The sequence below is a fragment of the Agelaius tricolor genome, unplaced genomic scaffold (genome assembly GCF_023055355.1).
Source record: "Agelaius tricolor isolate 1412-34295 unplaced genomic scaffold, bAgeTri1.0.p SCAF_49, whole genome shotgun sequence".
Taxonomy (NCBI): Eukaryota; Metazoa; Chordata; class Aves; order Passeriformes; family Icteridae; genus Agelaius; species Agelaius tricolor.
In genome coordinates, this window is record NW_027269309.1 from 1,438,650 (window position 1) to 1,459,145 (window position 20,496).

At 56.9% G+C, this 20,496-nt stretch overlaps 1 protein-coding gene across 17 annotated transcripts in view; it reads left to right on the top strand.

Annotated features, from left to right (window-relative positions):
- Positions 1-20,119, top strand: part of EPB41L1 (erythrocyte membrane protein band 4.1 like 1) — a 67,140-nt gene extending 47,021 nt beyond the window's left edge. For 4 of the 17 annotated variants that reach the window (XM_071455448.1, XM_071455453.1, XM_071455449.1 and 1 more), the window contains 12 exons: positions 369-560; positions 1,768-1,866; positions 6,106-8,652; positions 9,181-9,288; positions 10,402-10,800; positions 12,154-12,246; positions 12,641-12,727; positions 12,915-12,977; positions 13,855-13,950; positions 15,169-15,249; positions 16,109-16,225; positions 17,292-20,119. In XM_071455448.1, coding sequence (XP_071311549.1) covers positions 369-560; positions 1,768-1,866; positions 6,106-8,652; positions 9,181-9,288; positions 10,402-10,800; positions 12,154-12,246; positions 12,641-12,727; positions 12,915-12,977; positions 13,855-13,950; positions 15,169-15,249; positions 16,109-16,225; positions 17,292-17,300 — 3,891 coding nt within the window. In that variant the 3' untranslated portion in view covers positions 17,301-20,119. The remainder of the gene's footprint in view (positions 1-368; positions 561-1,767; positions 1,867-6,105; positions 8,653-9,180; positions 9,289-10,401; positions 10,801-12,153; positions 12,247-12,640; positions 12,728-12,914; positions 12,978-13,854; positions 13,951-15,168; positions 15,250-16,108; positions 16,226-17,291) is intronic. The other 13 variants (XM_071455461.1, XM_071455462.1, XM_071455452.1 and 10 more) reach the window with 12 other exon arrangements.
- The last annotated feature ends 377 nt before the right edge of the window (positions 20,120-20,496 follow it).

A 20,496-nucleotide genomic window follows, 5' to 3' on the forward strand; every position in this document is an offset into this window, starting at 1 on the left:
CAACAGCAGAGGCTGCTGGTGTTTCCAGCAGGGCCCCATTCCTTGTTGGTCCCAAGGGAGAGCCAGCTCTCCCCTCCAGGAAGCTTTAGCATGTCCCCAGCCAGGAGGACACAGAGCCCTGGAGATGCCACCAGGCCATCCTGTGCCCTTCACCTGCTACCCACATTCTGCTGCTACCTGCAGTGAAAGAGCTGCTCCCTGTCCTACAGTAAGACCTGCAGACCATGGTGCTCCATTCTGCTCCTCATTTGGTTCCTGAGCCCCTCAATTCCAGCCCAGTGTGACACCAACCCTCCTGGTGCCCCTGCTCATCCCTTTGGACTGGGCTGCTGCTTTAACCATTGCTCTCTTCCTCTCTCCTTCCCAAGTTTTTAGACAAGCCAGAGGACGTTTTGCTGAAGCACCAGGCCAGCATCAATGAGCTGAAGCGGACCCTGAAGGAGCCCAACAGCAAACTGGTTCACAGGGACCGGGACAGGAGGCTGCCTTCCTCACCAGCCTCTTCCTCACCCAAGCACGAGGATGAAACACCAAAGGGAACCCCTGAAAAGGCCACTGAGGTTTGTTCTGCTGCTTCTCTTCCAGAGAGGATCAGGATCCGTTGGGGAGGAGTCCTTCAGCTCCTGTGCTGCCCTGAGGGAGCTTAGTGGGAGTGACGTGCTGGGGACAGGGGTGTTGTTTCTATGTTTTTGGACCATTTTTACTGCTGGTGGGGGCTTCTCCCTGGGCACTGCAGGAGACTGAGCAGCCCTTGTCTGGAGGGGTTTTGGGGCTACCAGAGAGATGGGCTGTGGCTCTGGTAGCCCATGGGGTGGGGTTTTGCTCGCTCTTTTCAGGAGCAGCCTGTGGGGCAGGGCCAGTGCAGCTCCTGCCCGGGGGTGTCCCAGGCAGAGCAGGACCAGGCTCCTGTGCAGGGGTGCCCCGTGGTGCTCTCAGCAGTGGAACCTGGGTGGTGGGAGGAGGTGGAAGATGAGTGGTGCCACGCTGGCATCCCACAGCCACATCCTCCCTTCTGGGCATTCTGCACACTGGCTTTGCACTGGGACCACGGGGGCAACAGGAGAGCGCCAGAGTGGGGTGCCAGGACAGAGCCCCCCGTGCTGGAGGGGTGTGGATGTGGCACAGCTGGGCTCTGTGGCCTGGGTCCCTGCTGGGCTCAGTGCAGGCAGCATGTGACAGGAGTGTCCCCCTGCCAGCCTGGATGCCCTGTCCCTGCCAGGGACCTTCCCTGCCTGCTGTCCCTCGGTGGGGCTCTGAGCCACTGCTGTGCCCACAGCAGGGGAGTGCCTGCAGTGGCTCCAGGAGGGTGGGTGGTGCCACACCTGGGGCTGCTCTGCCCTGGCTGCCCCCTGTCATGGAGAGGGCACGGGCTCTGTGGGGAGTTTGGGGTGTGCCTGTGGTCCCAGTGGGCCCCAGCACTGCCTGGAGATGGGGGCTGCAGGGGGGGCTGTGGCCCCTCACAAAGCACTCAGCTGGGAAAAGGAAGGGGGGGCTTTCCCCCACATTGCTTTTACCATGGAATATGTGCAGAGATGTGAATGGAGCATCTAGAGCTGGCACAGCTGTGACCTCTGTCCATCTATCTATCCATCCTTCCATCCATTCATTCATCTGCTCACCCACCTGCCCACCCTTTGTTCCTTCATTCCTTCTCAAATTCTCCCTTTCTCTCTCTCTCTTTCTCTCTCTCTCTCTTTGTCTCTGTCTCTCTGTCTCTGTCTCCCTCTCTCTCTCCCCGTGGGTGCTGGGGTTTCCGTGCTGGCACAGACGATGGAAGAGGACACCTTAGAGGATTTTGCATCTGGGCATGGAGCTTCCCTAAGCATGGAGTCTTTCACACAGAAAAGCCTTGTCTCCTCTCCTGAGGTTGTCACCATCCCCTTTCTCCCCCACCTCTCACTCCCACCATGGGGGTCCCCAGCCTGCTGAGGGGTTTTGTGCCCTCTGAGCAGAGCTGCCCATGGGTGGGTGCCCTTTCTGGTGATAGGCAGGACCCCTCCCAGGACAGTGCTGTTGGTGAGACCTCTCCCCTGGCTCTTCCTGCAGGACTCTGTGTTCCTGGAGAGAGTTCCCAGTGCTGGTGTGGGGCCGTGCTGGAGCCCAGTGCCAAGGCAGGGGTGACCCGATGGCCTGGACACCTGGGTGGCTGCTCCAGCAGCCTCAGGCTGTCCTGGCTGCAGCTGGAGTTCCCTAGGCCCAGGCACCCTGACAAAGGGCATCCTTGGAGCCATGCCTGTGCACATCATGCTCCATCAGTGTGAGGGGTGTGAGCTCCCAGCACCCCCTGTGTGTGGGTTTAGCTCAAGGGAGGGGAGGGACAGCCAGGAGTGGTGCCTTCACTGAGCAAAAGCAGGCTGGGGTTTGAGCCTTGGTTCTGGCATGGTTGGCCCCAGGGACATGCGGTGCTGGGACACTTGTCCTGCCTGAGCACCCCAGGGAGAGGCAGAGGGGTGGGGGACAGGCTGGGCACACTCTTGCTCCATGTGGATGGCCCTTAGACCATGCAGAAGTCACTAGCATGGGCAGGAGCCTGGACCTGGGCTGGCTGAAGCAATCCCCAGGAGGCAGGATGGGGGTCAGGGAGGGCTTGGGCACAGCCTGGGCTTCAGCAAGGATATGGCACCTTCAACAGAGCAGCAGCATCTCCTGGTCCATGTTGGCACCTTTCCCATTCCAGTATTTGGGAGCTGGAGGACAGAAACAGCAGGTGTGAGGTTCACGCACATCTCCTGAGTCAGTCTTGCCCTCGGTGTGCCCAGCCTGAGCTGGGGTGCAGGTGCTGAGGTGCCTCACCAGTGGTTTCTCTCCAGGCATCTGTGACTGAGACTCAACCCTGATATGTCCCCATGTATCCTCAGAGGCCAGAGCCTGGGGTCTCCCTGAGAGTGTCATGGCCCCAAGGGGGTGCTGGCACAAGGACAGCACATCTGCAGAGCCTGGAGCTCTCATCACTGCCAGAAGGTCCCCTGGTGTCCATGGGCTGCAGGCCCACTGGGGTGGGTGGTCTGTCACTTCCAGCCCTCTGCTGGAGGACAGGAACGCTGGACTGGGCAGTGCCAGGGGCCTCTCCAGCCCCCTGTTCTGTCCCAACATCTGGGGTTGTTCTGTCCCAACATCTGATTCCCCCATTATCCTTGCCTGAGGCTGTGCTTTCCTCTCAGGTGAGCTGGGTCTCCCTCAGAGCAGAGAAGGGCAGCAGGGGCACTGAAGGATGCCCAGGGGAGAAGCCCCCCACGTGCCTAGGGCTCTTCAAGGCTGTGGCAGAGGCTGTCTCTGCTCCCTGCTCTCCTCTTCCCTCTCTGTCTCTTGTACTGCCTAGGCCACAGTGGGAATGGCCTTCCCAGTTGCTCCTGTCCCTAGAGCAGGTGCATGGGGAGGGAGGGAGGGCAGGAAGTGTGAAAGTCACTTATCCCTTGGGAGGTCAGGGCTGCTCTCTGGACAGAGCCTCCCCAGCATCATCCCATCGGAGGCAGCTTTGCTGTGGCTCCATCCTCCAGCCCACTGACCTCCAAAGCTCATGAGCTCCTGCTTCCCTGGGAGATGTGCCCCAGGATTCAGAGATTTGCTCCAAGCATCCCCCAGAGCCCTCAGGCTCTGGACTCAAAAGGGCTGCCCTGAGCTGTGAGCTGTGGCCAGAGCCCTCCAGAGCAGAGTTCACATCACACCAAGGAGGAGCTGGATGTCCCTTCAGCTGGGCTGTGCTCATCTCAAGAGTCTGAGGAGAAGGAAGAAGCTGGTTTGGGAATAAATCTGAAACTTTGGGGTTTTCCTGACTGGTGAAGAGGTCCTGTCATGGATGAAGATGTTCCAGGGGTCAGACTTTTTGATCTACATTTATCTTGGACCTTAACTCAGAAGAGGAGCCTGAAGAAAATCATCCCCTTTGCCCAGAGAAGATCTCCTCTGAAGAACTCTGGTTTGCAGCCAGAGAAGAGGGATGAGAGGGCTTTGCTGAGGAGATTTGTACATGTTCCCACAAGCTGTCCATCCTTGTCCTGGCTGAGAATGGTTTCAGCAGTGGGACAGCAGGGCAGGAGCAGGAGAGAAGCTGCTGTACCCTCAGGAAAGTGAGCAGTGTCCTGGCTGAGCGTGGCTGCTGGACAGGAGGGAGGGCAGAGGGACTGAGGGCTGCCCAGGGAGCCTCCTGGCAGGGGGGATGGTGCTGCCACGGGTCACACCCACCTGGGAACAGCCCCAGGGCAGGCACTGGTGGGCTCTGTTCCCATGGACTGGGAAGGAACAAAAGCTGCACTGGAGGCAGGAGTGGAGGAAGGGAGCTGGAGAGCAGCTGGTGCAGGGTAAGGGGCTGTGGGAGAGGCTCCTGCTGGAGAGGGCTGGGGGTCAGGTCTCCTGCAGCCCCTGCTGCTCACTGGGGCTGCCTGGCCAGGGCAGAGTCCTTGCCAAGGATCCCTCTGGCACCAGAGGAGGAGGGTGCCCTTGATCCCATCCCTGTGGAGGTCCTGGCACTGTGAGGAGCTGGTACTTTCCTGCCCTTCTGGGAGCAGAGGGAATCTTGGCAGAGCCTGGGGCAGGGGCAGGTGGGGGGCTGCAGTGAGGGCAGGGGCAGGGCCTGTATCACTGTTGCTGAGGGAGCTCTGCTTCCTTTGACACCTGGCAGAGAAAGCAGCAGCTGGGAATGGCATTCTTCTGCTGGGGGCTTTCACTGACTGCTCATTTCCTTGTGGGAGCTCTTCCACTAGTAACTGGTTTTCCTCCTTTCTTTCTCTCTAATATTATCTTCCCTTCCCTCTCTCTGGCTCTGCTCCCCTCTGCCCCCCGTTTCCCCTTCTCCAGTATCAGTCACTAGGTTTGCATTTTGGGTGCAACTGCTCCAGACATTCCCCCAGTGCCCTGCATGGGGTGAGGTTCACGTTTCCAACTGTTCCTGGCTGGAGGGGGCACGGACAGGCAGCCCCTCCCTGGGCCTGGAGTACCTCCTGGTGCCCTCGAGGGCCATCCCTGCCCCTGCTGCAGGCTGTGCCCAGGCAGGCTGTGCCATGGGCAGTGCCAGCCCCACGGGGAGCCCCAGCACTGCCCTCCCTCATGTGCTGCCAGGGGTGGCTGAGCTGTCCCGTGGTGCAGATGTTCTCCTGAAACTCTCTTCCAATGAGTTATTTCCTACCTGCTGTTCCAAAAGTGGCTGGATTTTAGCAATGCTTTGTTCTTGGCCCTCATGAGGCCTTCAGCTGACGTGCAGGATGAGCACATGGACGTACAAGGTGTCCCTGGCAGCAGTGACCTGGTGTCCCCTGCCAGCAGCACGGTGACATTCCTGCTGTGGCCGTGCTGCAGGATGCTCCATGGCCTTTGCTTGGTCCTGCTGCTGAGCCCGTGGTCTTTTACACTTCCCAGGGAGCCTTTCACAGGCGACACTTGCTGAACACTTGTTTTCAGCATGGCTGGATTCTGAGGAGATGTCCCTGGTGAGCTGGAAAGTAGGGATGTCCTTTTTGGGAATCTGAGCTGCAGCATCTGCTAGGAAAGGGACAGGGCCTTGCTGCTGGCTTGCAATGGTTTCTTTCCCTGCTTGTGCTCTTGGCAGTCTGACAAATTCTTAGGGCACATGGATGACGCTGAGAGTGAAGCTACCCTGAACCCAGGGCCTTGTTTCCAATGAAATCTCACCCCTGGGAGTTGCCAGAGTCAGCTGAAAACAAGGGAGCAGCCAGCTGTGTTCCTCTGTTTCCAGAGAGACCCTGGTGATGTTCTCATGTCTGCTGGGAGCTCCACTCCCACTCTGTGCCACCAGCAGAGCCCCAGGTATTGCAGGTGTGTCAGGGAGCCACCAGCCAGAGCAGAGTACTGTCCCCAGAGAGGACACTGGCTTGGTCCCCAGTGTGGCATCAGCCCCTAATTTCCAGCCCCTCTCCCCATCAGTGGGTGGCTGGGCTCTGTACAGAGCCTCAACTCTGGCCTTGATAAGAACAATAGTAATAATAACAATAACAATAATAATAATAATAATAATAATAATGGCAGTGATGATGATGATGATGATGATGTAGCCAGCCCCGTGCCAGGCTGACCAGCTGTGCCAGTCGTGCCAGCAGCACTCGGGGCCGGGTTCTGATGCGTTTAACTCTTCTTGCTCCAATTGCAATGCAGGGCTCGGAGCACTGGGTATTTATAGAGAGAGAAGCCCCTAGGCTGGAAGCTGTAGCTCTGAGGAAAACTCTGAGAGCCAAGACGGAAGAAGCACGTGCAGGGACCTCGGAGGGGAGCACAAGGGGGAGCCTGACCAAAGTGGTGGTGACGGTAGGGAAAGCCAAGGACGTGGCAGGCCAGGAAGAGCCGGCAGCTGCAGCCTTGGAGACGAGGAAGAGAGCCAAAATGATTGCTAGTCCCGAGGATTTTGAGTCTGTGTGGGAGGATGAGCTCTATGAGAAGGAAAGCAGGGGTGAGTCCAGCCCAGGGGAGGCACATCCACCCGCCGAGAGTGCAGAGGGGGAGCCCCAAGAGCCGGGCAAAGGCGCAGCCACCAGGGAGCCAGGGCTGCCCAAGCCCTGTCAGCAGCCTGAAGAGAGGCAAAGAACCAAGATTTTGGAGCCAGAGCTTCCCCAGGGAGAAGCTGAGGTGCTCTCCAAGGACCGTGCAGCCTTCAGGAAGCAGGAGGCCAGAGTGGCAGCCACGGCCCCAGAGCTCCTGAAAATTAAAGTGAAGGCTGGTGACGACAGTTCAGAGACTTCTGCAACCCAGAGGATCATCTACTTAGGAGATCCAGAGGGGGAGGAGAAGGACAGTAAAGCACACCTGGTCTTGGACACTGGTGGATGGCTTGGCTCAGAGGAGAGACCAGAAGCCCCAGTAAACACATCTGGGGAGGGATCCCAGCATGTTGCACCTGTGGCAGAAGGGCTCCAAGCCCTCTCCTCAGCAAGTCACCAGCACAGGACAGTGTCTGAAAAACCCACTGGAGCACCAGAGCCACCTGGGATGAGCTGTGCTGGGACCAGCCTGGAGGGACATCCCCTCTCAGGGTGGGAAGAGCCAGAGAAGGCACCTGGTGCTGGGGTGCCTGGAGGAGCACCCATGGGAAGTGAAGACCTGCTGTGTTCCCAGGAGGTGGGACCAGAGGAGATGGAGCTGCAGAGCTCGGTGGGAGGCTTGAAGCCATGTGGCCTGGCAGGGGATGGCCCCAGGGCTGAGGAGCACAGAGGGAGCCCAGAACAGTCCCCAGACATCTGCCCAGCACTGGAGGGGCTCTCAGGAAGGGTTGGAGCAGACAGTGACAGGGAGGAAAGTACCAGAGTGGTTCTTCAGATGGAAGAGATAGAGCCCAAGTCACCTCCATCATCAGCTGGGTCTTGGCAGGGCCACACTCACACCACGGGGCTGGAGGGGGACAAACCCAGTGCTCCTGTCCCTCCACCCCTTCCCCAGAAACCCAGCCCAGTCCCTGTGGAGCCATCTCCAGGTACAGAGCCTCAGGGCACAGACCTGTCCCTGGGCACCAGCCCTGCCAGAGAGGTGGCCATGCCCGAGCGTGGGAGCCCCTCCATGGACATGGCACCACCCATGGGCACTAATCCTGAAGCTGAAGAGCAATCCCAAAATGTGGGATTTGCCTCATGGAAACCCCATGAGGTGAAAAGTCCTGTTCCAGGAGAACCACCCCAAAACAAAGACACTGCAGCAGAGTCGATCCAGGTTAGAGACCTGGCCACCAGGGAGGTGGCCCAGGACATGGACACAGCACAGAGCTACATGCCTGCCACTGAAGAGCCAGTGCAGGAAGAGAAGCCCATGATCAAAGAGCTCTTCCAGGGCTCAGGGTCAGGGAAGCTGACCAGAGATGAAGGCTCTGGGATGGAAGAACTGTCCCATGGCAAAAGCCTTGGCATGGCTGAGCTGCCCCCCAAGGGAGAAGAAGCAGAACACCAGACTGAGACAATCCTGAGGGTCTCGCCCCTCCACACTGCAGATCCCAAAGCACAAGAGCCACAGCAGGACTCGGAGTTCAGTGTTGGACAAGATCTGCAGGGTGGGAGCTGGACAGTCCCAGAAAGCACCAGGGACAGTGACCTGGCGCCGGGACAGCCACCACAGGATGACTCTCCTCCCAGAGCAGCTGCTGATGTCCCACCCTTCCAGTCCCCTGCAGCAGGATTGTGCCAAGGAAGCGAGGCATCCCAGCTCTCTGCCCTGGTGAGTGAAGGCAGGACAGGGCAATCAGGTGGTGAGACACATCCAGCAGAGCCTGGGGTGTCGGTGTGCATGGCTGGGCTGGCAGGAGCTGTGGCCCAGGAGCACGGGGATGCTGCCCTGGCCCCAGGAAGCAAGGAGGACAGCAAGAGCTACAGGGAAACTTCCGTGGCCTCCAAGATCAAGATGTTTGAGCAAGGCGAAGCGGAGCAAAGGGCGGCTCAGGAGGGACAGGAGCGTGTGCCTGAAGCTGAGACATTGGTGACAGCCATGGGGAAGGCAGATCTGGCACAGGATCTGCCTTTGAGCACCGGCCTCGCCTCACCCTCTGCAGTGGGACCTGTGTCCAGCGTGGGCTCCTTGGCCCTCGGGCAAGGGGCCGGTTCAGGAGGCACCTCCCAGCCTCAGTCCCTGAAGGAAGGAGTCTCTGCTGAGCCCGAGCACGAAGAAGACAGTGCCGACCTGGCCTCGCCCGACTCCGGCTGTGAGCTCACCCTGGCCGAGGCCGTGGTAACTGCACCGAGCCGTCCGGACGGGCCATTCGTGCGCATGTTCTGTGGCTCTGCCCGTGTCCAGTGGCTCCTCACACATCCATTGACTGGCAGCAGGCGCTTTGCATCCCTGTCCTCTCTGTCTGTGTGTGTGGTCAGGCTTCACTGGCTGCATGCGCAGCCGCTGCCCAGTCGGTTCATCAGCTTTTGTTTTGCGCCCCCCCAACATTTTGGCTCCCTGGAGAATGCTGAACCCAGGAGGGGCACCCGAGCTCCGTGGCCGGGAGCAGGAGAGGGCGCCGGGGGGTGGCTGGAGGAGCTGGGACTGTCACGGACACGCGGCCCCAGCAGCGGCGTGCCCACGCTTCCAGCTTCACCCCTGCATTTCCTACGTTGGTTGATTACCCCTTCTTGCTTAGCTGCCACCCTGCCCTGCCTTCAGCAAGCTGGTGGCCGGCTGAGGGAGCAGCTTTCCTGGCTCTCGTGAGCGCTAGAGCAGCTCCCGCAGAGTTCATTTCCTTCCGACTAACCCTTTTCTCTAATCCAGAGCAAATCTCAGCAACCAAGTGGGGAAGAAAAGGATTTATGTGACCCATCAGTAAAATCCAGCCTGAAAGAAGAGAATGTAAAGGCTGCTGTTCCAGTGGTCTCGCAGGTCTCAGTGCTGTTTTGCTAAGTGCTTCTCCCGGCAGTGTGAGCGCTCGCCCCGCGGCCAGGGCTGTGCTGCCCCTCCGCTCCCCTTGCAGGGCTCTCTGTATGTATTGGTCAGACACATCCCCCACACGTGTCTGCAGGCGTGTTCCCCGGTGCTGCTGGACACCCTGTGTTTCGCCCATACCTCTCAACCTCCCACAGTGCCGGGGGAGGGATGTGCCGGCACGGCCCGGCCCGTGGGGGATGCCCCTGGCTGTAATGGCTGGAGCAGAGGCCAGGAGGTGGGGTTTCCTCTGGCATCGGTGAGCTTAGAGCTGTTCCTAAGGGACAACTGGGTGTAGATTTCCCATGGCTTCATGGCAAAGTGTGGCAATGGGACACGTCCCCTCCGATGGCAGAGTTGAGAGGTATGTCCGTGTCTGGAGAAGAGTGGATGGACGGAGGTCATCCCTTGGCTCTGGCCGTGCTGTCAATTACACTGACCAGGTCACCCTGAGACTCACCTGAGGCCTCGGGAGGGGCAGGTGGTGTCAGTGGGGCAGACTCACCCCGGGGCAGCTGTTGTGCTGGACCTCCCCCCAGGGTGATGCTTCACAGGATTCTCAGTGGAATTGGCTCACTCCTCCTCAGTGGAATTGGCACCTTCCTTTGCTTCTCCCTCACCGTGCCTGGCTGATGGGCCCTTTACTTTCAAACTCTTCTCTCTTTCTTTCCCTTGTTTGTTTTTTTTGAGCCACTGACATCCGATAGCCTTTCGTCTGAGCTCTTTCTGAATGTCTCCTGTCAGACCCATTGTTTTGCATCCATCTGCTTTCACCGGTGCACTGAAGTGCCTCCAAGCTGGCCGAGCTTTTTTTTTTGTCTGACCGAGCCTTTTTGAGATGATTCATTGCCAACAAACTTTTGGCACAATCCAATGGAGTCGCCTTCTCTCCCCCGGCAAAGCCACTGCTGTCAGGTTTCGGTCTCCATGCTTGAGTTGTGTTTGACTCTACTCTGTGATGTTTGCTGCAGCCTTCCTCCTCCTCCTCCTCCTCGTGCTGCTGCCGTGTCCGCGCCGGCGCTGCCCCGCGGTGCTCACGGCCCCGTCTCTCCACGATTGTGTCTCCTTCAGAGAGCAGGGGCGAGGGAGGGCCCCGAGGAGAGGGTGAAACCGCCCCGGCACAGGGCCCCCGAGAGCGACACCGGCGACGAGGAGCCCGACCAGGAGAAGGACTCGGTGTTCCTGAAGGACAACCACCTGGCCATCGAGCGCAAGTGCTCCAGCATCACCGTCAGCTCAACCTCCAGCCTGGAGGCGGAGGTGGACTTCACCGTCATCGGGGACTTCCACGGCACAGCCTTTGAGGACATCTCCCGCAGCCTGCCCGAGCTGGACAAGGACAAGAGCGAAACAGAAGATGAAGGCCTGGTTTCCTTCCAGCACACTGACAAAGTAGTTCCCGGACTGGAAGAGGATGTCAAAGGCAGGGATAAGGTCTCCCAGCCCAGCCCAGATGTCTCCCAGCCAGAGGTACACAGGGACACCATTCACTGAGACCAGCCCGATGCCATCGTGCCTCCGTGTCCCTCATGCCCGCGTTGCCTGGCGGGTTGTGCTCCCAGCTGGTTTTGGGGAGCATGCTGGCTGCCACCCCCCGTTCCTGCCCAGTGCACGCTGTGTCTGTGTTGCATGGCTCTGTCACGTGCTTGGTGCATCTGCTAACCAGGAGAAATCACTGTCACCTGTGTCCCTGCGTGTGGCTGCCCCAGCACAACCCACAGCAGCATGTGCACCGCAGGGAGGGCACGTGGCACTAACCATCAGAGCTGTCCTCGTGTCCTGCATGAATTCAGTGACCAGTCTGTGTAGTGCAGAGCCATGTGCTGCCCACTAACCTCTCTGGTCATGCTGGGGCTGGGAGGGATTGGCCTTGTGGAACCGCCCTGGAGCTCATGGAGGGTCACTCTGTGCTGGGAGGGGTCATAGCAGGGCTAACAAAATTGCATGTGCATGTGTGTGGGGCTGAGTGCACTCATGGGGATGGAACAGCAGAACCAGCCCCAGCTCTGGGTGGCCTTGTCTCTGTGCTGGGCAGGGCCATTCTCTGGCCCACCCACCTAGGGCAGCCTCCAGCCCTGCAGGTAAGTCCCCAGTGCTGGCCAGAGCTGCTGAGATTAGTCCAGACCTAAAGCCAGGAAAGAGCTGCAGAATAAGAGGGAGATGTCTCTGAACCAGCCTGGAAACCCTGGTGTGTGGCTGTGACCATGGGGGATCCACTCCAGAGCTGTTGGCTCGAGAATACTGAGCACTGGTGAAGCATCCCCCATGCAGGAGCCCTTGGCAGCTCCAGTTTCCTGCAGCAGTGCAGTGCTGCCAGCCTGTGTCCATTCCCCCGAGGCTCTGACACCCCAGGTGTACCCAGAGCCACCAGAAGCTGGTACAGATCACAAAATGACTGCAGCACAGGCATGAAACTGTTTTGGTGGCTCTCAAGTGGCTTTTGAAGAGCAGTTTGTCCTTATCCATGGTGTGTATAATCTATCCAAAAAATCCAGGACAGAGCAGCAGGGCTGATTTGGGGTGTGTGGGTCACAGGGCACTGTGGGTGGTGCCTGTCTGCCCAGGGCAGCAGCCCAGCCCTGCTGTTTGCCCAGGTAGGACTCAATGTGACACTCACAGAACATTGTGTGTGTGGCACCTGTGAAGGAGCAGGGCAGGGATGCTTTGCCAGGGGCTGCTGCGCAAGGAGCACAGAATTAGAGTGGCTGGGCTGGAAAGGACTTTAAAGGTCATCTCTTTCCAGTGCCATGCCATGGACAGAGCACTCAGGGCTGTTGGCATTGTGCCCCAGGCTCTGCTGACTCTCTGCTGTTCCTCCTGCAGCCCTCAGCCCCAAAGGCAGACGCTGTGACTGTGAAGAAGCCCGAAGCAGAAGGCTCCGCTCCCCATCGGGTCAGCACCACAGACACGGCCCAGGTGACACGGTGGCTCCCCAGAGAGCCTGAGCCCTGAGGCTCCCCATAGCCTCAGCCCACCAGAGCCAGTCCCTGGCAGCAGCAGCTCTGGGAGGGCAATGGCTTTGTGGGGTGGCTGGGGGCCTCTGCTCACCCTTGGCATGGTGAAGTCCTCAAAAAACACAAGCTCAAGCCCAGCCAGGGATATTGTCTGAGTGTCCCTGGCCCCACCTGCCATGCTGCTGGGCACTGCTGGCACACAGGAATGTCTAGTGGGTGACAGCCACCAGCTGGCTGTAGCTTCACTGCCCTCCATGGCTTCCTCTGGCAGCAGGATATGGCCACATTGTCCCTGCAAGCGTCACCCACTCCCTGGTGGCACCTCCAGGCTCACCTGGTTTCCTTTGCCCTGGCAGGTGGACGGAGGCACCCCGGGCAGCAGGGACACCACCACCACCACCACTGCCCAGGCTGGCACCACAGAGACAGCGCTGGTGACCTCAGTAAGCGGGGCTGGCCCTCGAGGGAGGGGCAGCCACTGTCCCCTGCGGTCCCTCTGCTCCTGTGGGAGTGACCGGGGCCAGCTGTGCTGGGGGGACCCTGCCCCGCTGGGGGTGTCTTTGGAGGGTGACACCTGCCACGTTTGCCCCATGCCAACATGAGCCAACGTGCCATCTGCTCTTCTTTCAGGATCACGGCACCAAGGCTGGCAAAGGGGCCGCTCCCACCGCAGACCTTCGCTCCCTGTCACCGGTGAGGGGGGACCTGGTGCCACCAGCAAGGCCAAGCTGGGGAAGGCAACCCTGTGGGGCTGGAAGTGGGTGGGATTGGTCCCACTGGGCCCCCTGCTGTGTTCCCAGCACTGGCACCTGGCTGATATGTTGGTACTGGGAAGGGAAGAAGGATGCTCAGAAGGTTGGGGAGCAAGAAGTCAGGAGGCCCCAGCCTGTGGGCTTTTTCCTATGCCAGATCCATACCTTGAGCATCTGCCTGAGGAGGATAATTCCCAAAAATACCCCAGTCCCTGGTGCATTGGACTGAGATGCATTTAGCTCTGGGTGTCCTGTGGGGTCACCCAAGGCCATCCACAAAATCTCCTGACTCCCAGTGGAGGTGGTGCCACCAACCATCCTGCCCAACACAGCCCTTCCTCAGGAGAGGGATTTCTTACTCCACCCCTTTGTTTTGATGGAGTCCAGCCTGGCCAAACACCAGGTGCTGCCCCAGGCTCATCCTTTGTTCTGCAGGGAGAGCAGCACTGGGGCTGGGGTACCAGTGCATCCTTCCCAGCCTTCCCGGCCCTTGGCATGCAAAGTGGGATGGACAGAGACAGAGGCAGCCTGAGAACTCTGTGCTCTGAGGGTGGGTAGGGAAGAGCCAAAAGCAGCCATGAGAGCCTCTGCCCTCTGCAGCTGCTGTGGGCCTGGATACCTGTGGAAACCTCTCCCTGGCCCCCCAAGCCCTTGGTGCAGTTGGAAGCACGACTCATTGCCTTTTTCCCTTGCTGTGCTCTCCCCTCCCTGCTGGGCTGAGGGGGTACATCCCAGAGGGAGGTCCAGGCTGGCTGGGGGCTGGGTTGAGCTCTCAGGATGTCCCCTGACCATCGTGTCCCCCTGCTCGTGTCCCGCAGATCTCGGGCGGCTCCGCTGGCAAGGAGGTGCTCACCAGCATATTCAGTGCCACTGCAGAGACACTCTCCACCTCCACCACCACCCACGTCACCAAGGTGAGAGCAGCTCCAGGGCTTCCTGAAGGCCACTGGAATTAAGGGATGGGTGGATTTATGTTGTGCTAGGTACAGCGGAAAGGGCCCCTCTCCTTGCAACAAGCCAAAAGCTGTGTGCTGTCCCATGGAATGGCAATCCCGCAGGGTACTCTGTGCCCTGGGTGCTGCCTGTGCCATGCAGCCAGCTGTGACCACAGCAGGCAGGCACAGCCAGGGGTGAGCATTCAGCCAGGGGCAGGCCAGGGGTGGGAAATGAAGGAGATGAGGCTGCAGCAGAGGGTCTCACCCATGGCTGTTGCATCCCCAGATTAAATACACGCTTTTCTTCCAGGGAACAAGGGACAGGATGGGAGGAAATGGCCTCAAGTTGCACCAGGGGAGGTTTAGATTGGATTAAAGGGAAAATTTCCTCACAGGAAGGGTGGCCAGGCACTGGCACAGGCTGCCCAGGGCACTGGTGTTGTGACCATGTTCACAGGGGTCCTAAGATGAAAGAAGAGATGAGGATCTGACTCCATGTTTCAGAAGACTTGTTTTGTTATTTTATGATATATATTACATTAAAACTATACTAAAAGAATAGAAGAAAGGATTTCATCAGAAGGCTGGCTAAGAATAGAAAAAGAAAGAATCAATAACAAAGGCTTGTGTCTTGGACAGAGAGTCTGAGCCAGCTGACTGTGATTGGCCATTAATGAGAAACAACCACATGAGACCAATCCCAGATGCACCTGTTGCATTCCACAGCAGCAGATAACCATTGGTTACATTTTGTTCCTGACGCTTCTCAACTTCTCATAAAACATGTCTGTGACAGTGGTGGAGTCCCATCTCTGGAGGGGTTTCAAAGATGTGTAGCTGTGGCACTTGGGGACATGGTCAGTGGTGGCCTTGGCAGTGCTGGGGGAACAGTTGGGCTTGGTGATCTCAGAGAGCTTTGCCAGCCTCAGTGATTCTGTGGTTCTGTAAAGACAGCAGCAGCTCTGTGAGGGAGCTGAGCTGCAGGAGGGTGCTTGGCACCTGCCCCAGCCCCTCTCCTTCCCCTGGAGCTGCTGTGTGCCTCCCTTCTCCCTGAGCAAGGGCAGTGGGAGCTCTGCTGGATTACAGGGCAGTTCTGAGGGGATGCTGGTGCTGTTCCTGCTCCTGTGGCAGAGTTCCCTCCCCTGCCTGGAGCTGGCTGCTGGGGCAGGGGTGAGAGCTCTCCTTGTCCTCACGCAGACTGTGAAGGGAGGGTTCTCCGAGACCCGGATAGAGAAGCGCATCATCATCACGGGAGATGAAGATGTGGACCAGGACCAGGTAGGAGCAGGATGCTCTGCCTTTGCCAATTCTGGCTGTCCCTGGATGCAGCACTGCATGTTTCTGCTTCTGGCTGAACCTGTTTACTGCTTTTGGCCAAAAACTGAGCGCCGAGGCCCCAGACCTGTCCAGCAGGGCGGGTTCCCACGGGTGCAGTGACCCTCAGGCCATCTCCCACCACGAAGCCGTGGCAAAGGCCACATCCCAGTGCAGAACAGAATGATGGCATCACTTTTTTGTGGTCATAAACACATTCTAGGTGTCCTTTCTCTGTTGAAATACTCCAAAGTGACCCAGGTCACCTCTCTCTTCCAGCACAATCTCACTACAGATTGAGCCTCTCCAGGTGACGGTGCCTCAGTGTCAGAGGACAAAAAGTGACACATTTTTGGGATGAAAAAACAGGCTGACATAAGTCTTTAGGTCCACAAGGTCACTCTCCTGTGGCCTCACAGGGATTCATTACTTAAGAAAAAAAAATAAAGAGATAAAGTAATCAAAAGGCTCTGAAATAATTTTTAGAATTATAATAATGAACTTGATAATTCCTGTAGATTTTTCTAGTGTTTTCCTCTGCCCAGGTTTCAGTAGCACATCTGCACAGAAAAACAGCAGAGAAAGGCAGCTCGTGGGGGCTCCGAATCATGGATGAATTCCCAATCATGCTGGATTCCCATGCTGGGCTTCAGCCTCTTCTGCCAGGCTGCTGTGGGTTCAGCTCTGAACCCCTGCATTCCTATCCTCCTGGAATCCCACTCTGCTCCCTGGAATGCTGCTCAGCTGCTTTCTGGCTGCAGTCAGGATGCCTGATTGCAGGAGAGGGAGGATAAATGCTCTCTCTCACCCTTCTGCTTTCCAGGCACTGGCTTTAGCAATCAAAGAGGCAAAACTCCAGCACCCTGACATGCTGGTAACCAAAGCTGTGGTGTACAGAGAAACAGAGCCCTCTCCAGAGGAAAGGGACAAGAAACCTCAGGTAGGTGGAGAAGCTGCCAGGTGTGATTTACACCTGCTGGTAATGGCACTGTAACAGGTCACAGTGTCTGGTCCCCACAGATGGTGGCATGGTGGCTCTGGGCTCAGCCACCTGGTTGTGGTCAGGAAGCCACTACCATGGCACTGAAAGTAATGCTGTGGATGTCACCCTGCCCCGAGCACAGGGCTCAGAGGCATTTGATGTAAAAAGAAAAGGACCTGCTCATCCCCCTGGGGTGGGAAGGGAATGAGGGATCTCGGGTTTTTGGGTAGGCTGAGGCACTTGGCTACAGGTTATGCAAAGCCAAAGTATCAGAACAATGTTGGCAGAAATTATATTTTCTTTCCAAAAACTGTACAGGCTTTCAGTCCCACTCAGATGCCCAGGTTTAGTTTTTGTACACACACAGGTGTAGGCAGCAGCACTCAAGGTTTGCACCTCCCTGCAGACACCCCAAAGCTGTCACAGTCCCAGACACTTCTCTAGGGCTTGGGGAGTCCTGCCCCACCCTAAACCCCCTCTTGGACCCCATTCCCCCTGGCAGCCAGGAGATGCAGCTCCTCTGGGTTGGCACAGCCACCAGAGCCCTGTGTGGGAGCAGTGGGGACAGAGGTGGAGAGGAGAGGGAACAGTTTTGGCTGCAGGTGCCTTTGGAGAGGCTCCTCAGAACTGGGATTTCCCATTTCTTTATATATGAAAGTTCTGATTGGCAGCTTTAAAGCCTGGAAAAGTGACCAGCAGTGCAGCTGGGAGGCCATGAGAGGCTGGTGGAGCTGCCTCACCCTGTCCCACAGTACAAACGAGTCCAGACATTCCTGCATCCCATAGGATCCAGCCAGTTTTAGTTGAATGGCTTAAAGTGAGGGAGCGACAGCTCCCCTCATGTCCTTCATGCACCAGCACCAGGCCAGTGCCTGAATTCCTGCTAATTACCAGAGCTCCTGCTAATTAAATGCAAACTGTGGCCCCAAGTGTTTGCAAAGTTTCTATCCAGTGGCCTCATCCAAAGAGGAGCCTCCATGGACTGGCACTCCATGACTTGGTCCTTTCCATCTGCCTTGCACAGGAATCTTGACCAACATGTTCCTGGAAGCCAACATCTGTATTCCAACCTGGAGAACAGGGGAGAAGGAGCCTTCATGCTGGATTTATCAGCAAGACATAGACATCCTGGCTGCAATGTTCATGGCAAGAGACAAAAATTTTTAAAAAAGGAATAGCAAATATATTATATATATATATACATACATACATATATATATATATATATAAACAGGAAACAAAATGCATCCTTGCACTGCTGCTATATGCTGGAAATGAATAGTAAACAACACCACCAACAAACAAAGCCAACCCTCTGCAGATAAATTGAAGAATTTCCTGGATTGGTGATCAAATCAGATTTAAAAAGTCATAATAATAACAATAATCTTGGTAACAATACAATAAGCCACCATCTTGCATGTTACATGAAAGGACACACAATCATGAGTTCATTTGTTGCACACTGAATGGAAAGGAAAACTGCTTTGCAACAAAGCAAGTAAGCAAACTGAAGTAAAAAACCACAAGCAGAAGCAAAACCATTCCCCACCTCTGGAAAGAAGAGAGAAAAACATTCAAGTTATGACCTTAGAGTTATTTTCCAATTCACAAGTGTCGTTTCGCCCTTCTCCTCATTCCATGCTGATTTTTTGGGGGTTCTGTTAACTCTTCCCCTTCCCTTCCTTATCTTCTCTGTGCACTTGTCCAACCTCTTGTTCTCTGAAGGTATTTAGGAATGGGTTTCATTTCAAACAAAGCAAATGATATGTACATGGTTTCTCATCTCTAATGAGCAGCCTGTGGGGTTTCATATGGATGTGCATTTCAGTTCTGTATATTATTCTATATAACAGAGGGGGAGGGAGGGAACAATGCTGAAATAATTCAACAGTGCTGGTACAGACAATGCCAACATTTTTAAAGGTTAACTCTTGGATTGACTGTGGTTGGTGTACTTGGAGACTCTTAGATCACCTGGGGGACTCTGAGTCCTGCAGGAAGGAATGGGAAAGGTTTTGGCTGCTGCTGGCTGAGGGGGAAGGGGAGAGGGACAGGGACAGGAGTGTCCTGCTGGTGATGTGCAGTGTGTGGTGGTGAAGTTTGGAGGGGCAGCGTCACCTGGAGGGGCAGGGAAGGCTCCAGCTCCAAGAGCCGTAGGCAGGAGGGGCTCCTAGCCCCAGAGCCACGGGGTCAGCTGGGAGCGAGGTGGGAGCCACAGGGCTCGGGGCTCCCCTTCAGGAGCCCTGCCCCTGGGTGGGGTGGGTTTGCTTTGTTTCTGGATCCCAATAATGGAGGTACTTGAGTTTTGTAGTAGGGTCAAAGGCAGAGGGGCTGTTTGTGCCCTGCCTACACTGCCAGGGGTGTGATGGCAAAGGGCTGGGGACAGCGCTGGCAGGGCCGTGGCAGTGCTCCCCTGTCTGCCATGGGATGGGCAGTGCAGGGAGTGTGCTGTGCCCATCCCTGCAGTGTCCCCAGCGTCCCAGGCTGGATGGGAGAGCCCAGGAGGTGTCAGTGGAGCTGCTCCCAGCTCAGCCTTCAGCCGAGGCTCCTCCAGGGCTGCCTTTGGAAGGGGATCGTGGGCCAAGCCCAGGGCCCCGAACACTGTGAACCAGGCAGTTCAGGTAGGCTCCCAACCAAAACCAGAAAGGAAAGGAAAGAAATGGGTTTCCTTCTTGGAATTGTCTCTAGCTCCTGCAGAAACAGAAGGGCCCATGATTCTGCACCATTTTGCCTTTAGTCTCCCACCCCTGACACAAGCTGTGCCCAGGACTGGGTGTGCTCTGCCAGGCCCTGCCAGGCCCCACAGGATGCCCGAGCAGGAGCTCCTGAGCCATGAGGATGCCGTGGGCAGCCCCTGCTCCCACCTGCACTGCCCAGCAGGGAGCTGCTCCCTGGCAGCTGCTCCCCAGTGAGGCTGTTCTCTGGCAGAGAGGCCTGGAAGGCAAGAGCATAGGGGCTGCTGCCAGTGCCAGTGCCCATGCCCAGGTGCCAGCCATGCACCTCCAGAGAGCACAGCCCCAGCCTCACAGCACTTAGGGCAGCTGCAAAGAGGCTCTTTTTGTCTCGTTTGTTTTCCCAATGCACCCAAGCTGGCCGTGCCCAGCAGAGGCACTGCCAGGGGTGGTGGAGGGTGTTCACCATGGCACAGTTCAGGGTTGGAGCCCACCTGGCTGAGGCAGCTCCACAGCCCACCCGAGGCTGCTGTGAGCCTGCAGAGATGCTTTCAGCGTGGTGCCCAGCCTGGAAAGCGAAGGCTGCCCTGGGATTGAGCAGCTTTACAGAGTGAGGCTCCCTGTGCTTGGGCTGCCGTGAGTTCTGTTTGCAGTGAGCAGCCCCTGGCTCCCGCAGCGTGTTCATGGGTGGCACTGTCAAAACCTTTTTTTTTCTTAAAAAAAAAGAAAAAAAGGAAAGAAAAAAAGCTCACTGCTTGTTTTCTTGGCAAGGTGTGGCTTACTGCTGCTCAGCCCCAGCCTGCCCATCACCACACTGTTTCGGATAGCTGGCCACTGCTTGTTTTCTTCCAGGGGCCTTTTCTGTGGAAAGGGGTGGGAGACATGAGTGCCTGTTTTTACCCAATCCCACAAATTCATTCTGAACCTGGCCTGCGATTGCATGAGTAATAATAACAGTAACAATAATAATAATAATAATATTTATTTTTATTTGAGAAGCACCTTACCAACCAACTGCAACGCTCTGTTGTTCCTTCACTAACTCTCCTTTTCTCTTCCCTTGTTCTCCCTCTCCCCCTTTGGTCATACTCCTTTTCAGTGCTCGGTGGTGTATGCGTGTGTGCTCACTGTTCTTGTATTCAATAAAAGTGAAATAAATGTGTTTGATGCTAAATCACCCAGGGGCCTCAGTGGACTGTTTCCTTACTGAGAAGATGGAGAAGGGAAGGGTGAACCTTGCAACAGGAGCACTGCACATGGAAATGCCAGGCTTTGTCTAAAGAGAAGATCATAGAAATCACAGAATCCCAGAATGGCTTGGGCTGGAAGGGAATATAAACCTCATCCTGTTCCGTCCCCTGCCATGGACAGGGACACCTTTGACTAGACCAGGATGCCCCATCCAGCCTGGCCTTGGACACTGCCAGGGATCCAGGGGCAGCCACAGCTGCTCTGGGCACCCTGTGCCAGAGCCTGCCCACCCTCCCAGGGAACAATTCCCTCCCAATATCCCATCCATCCCCACCCTCTGGCACTGGGAAGCCATTCCCTGTG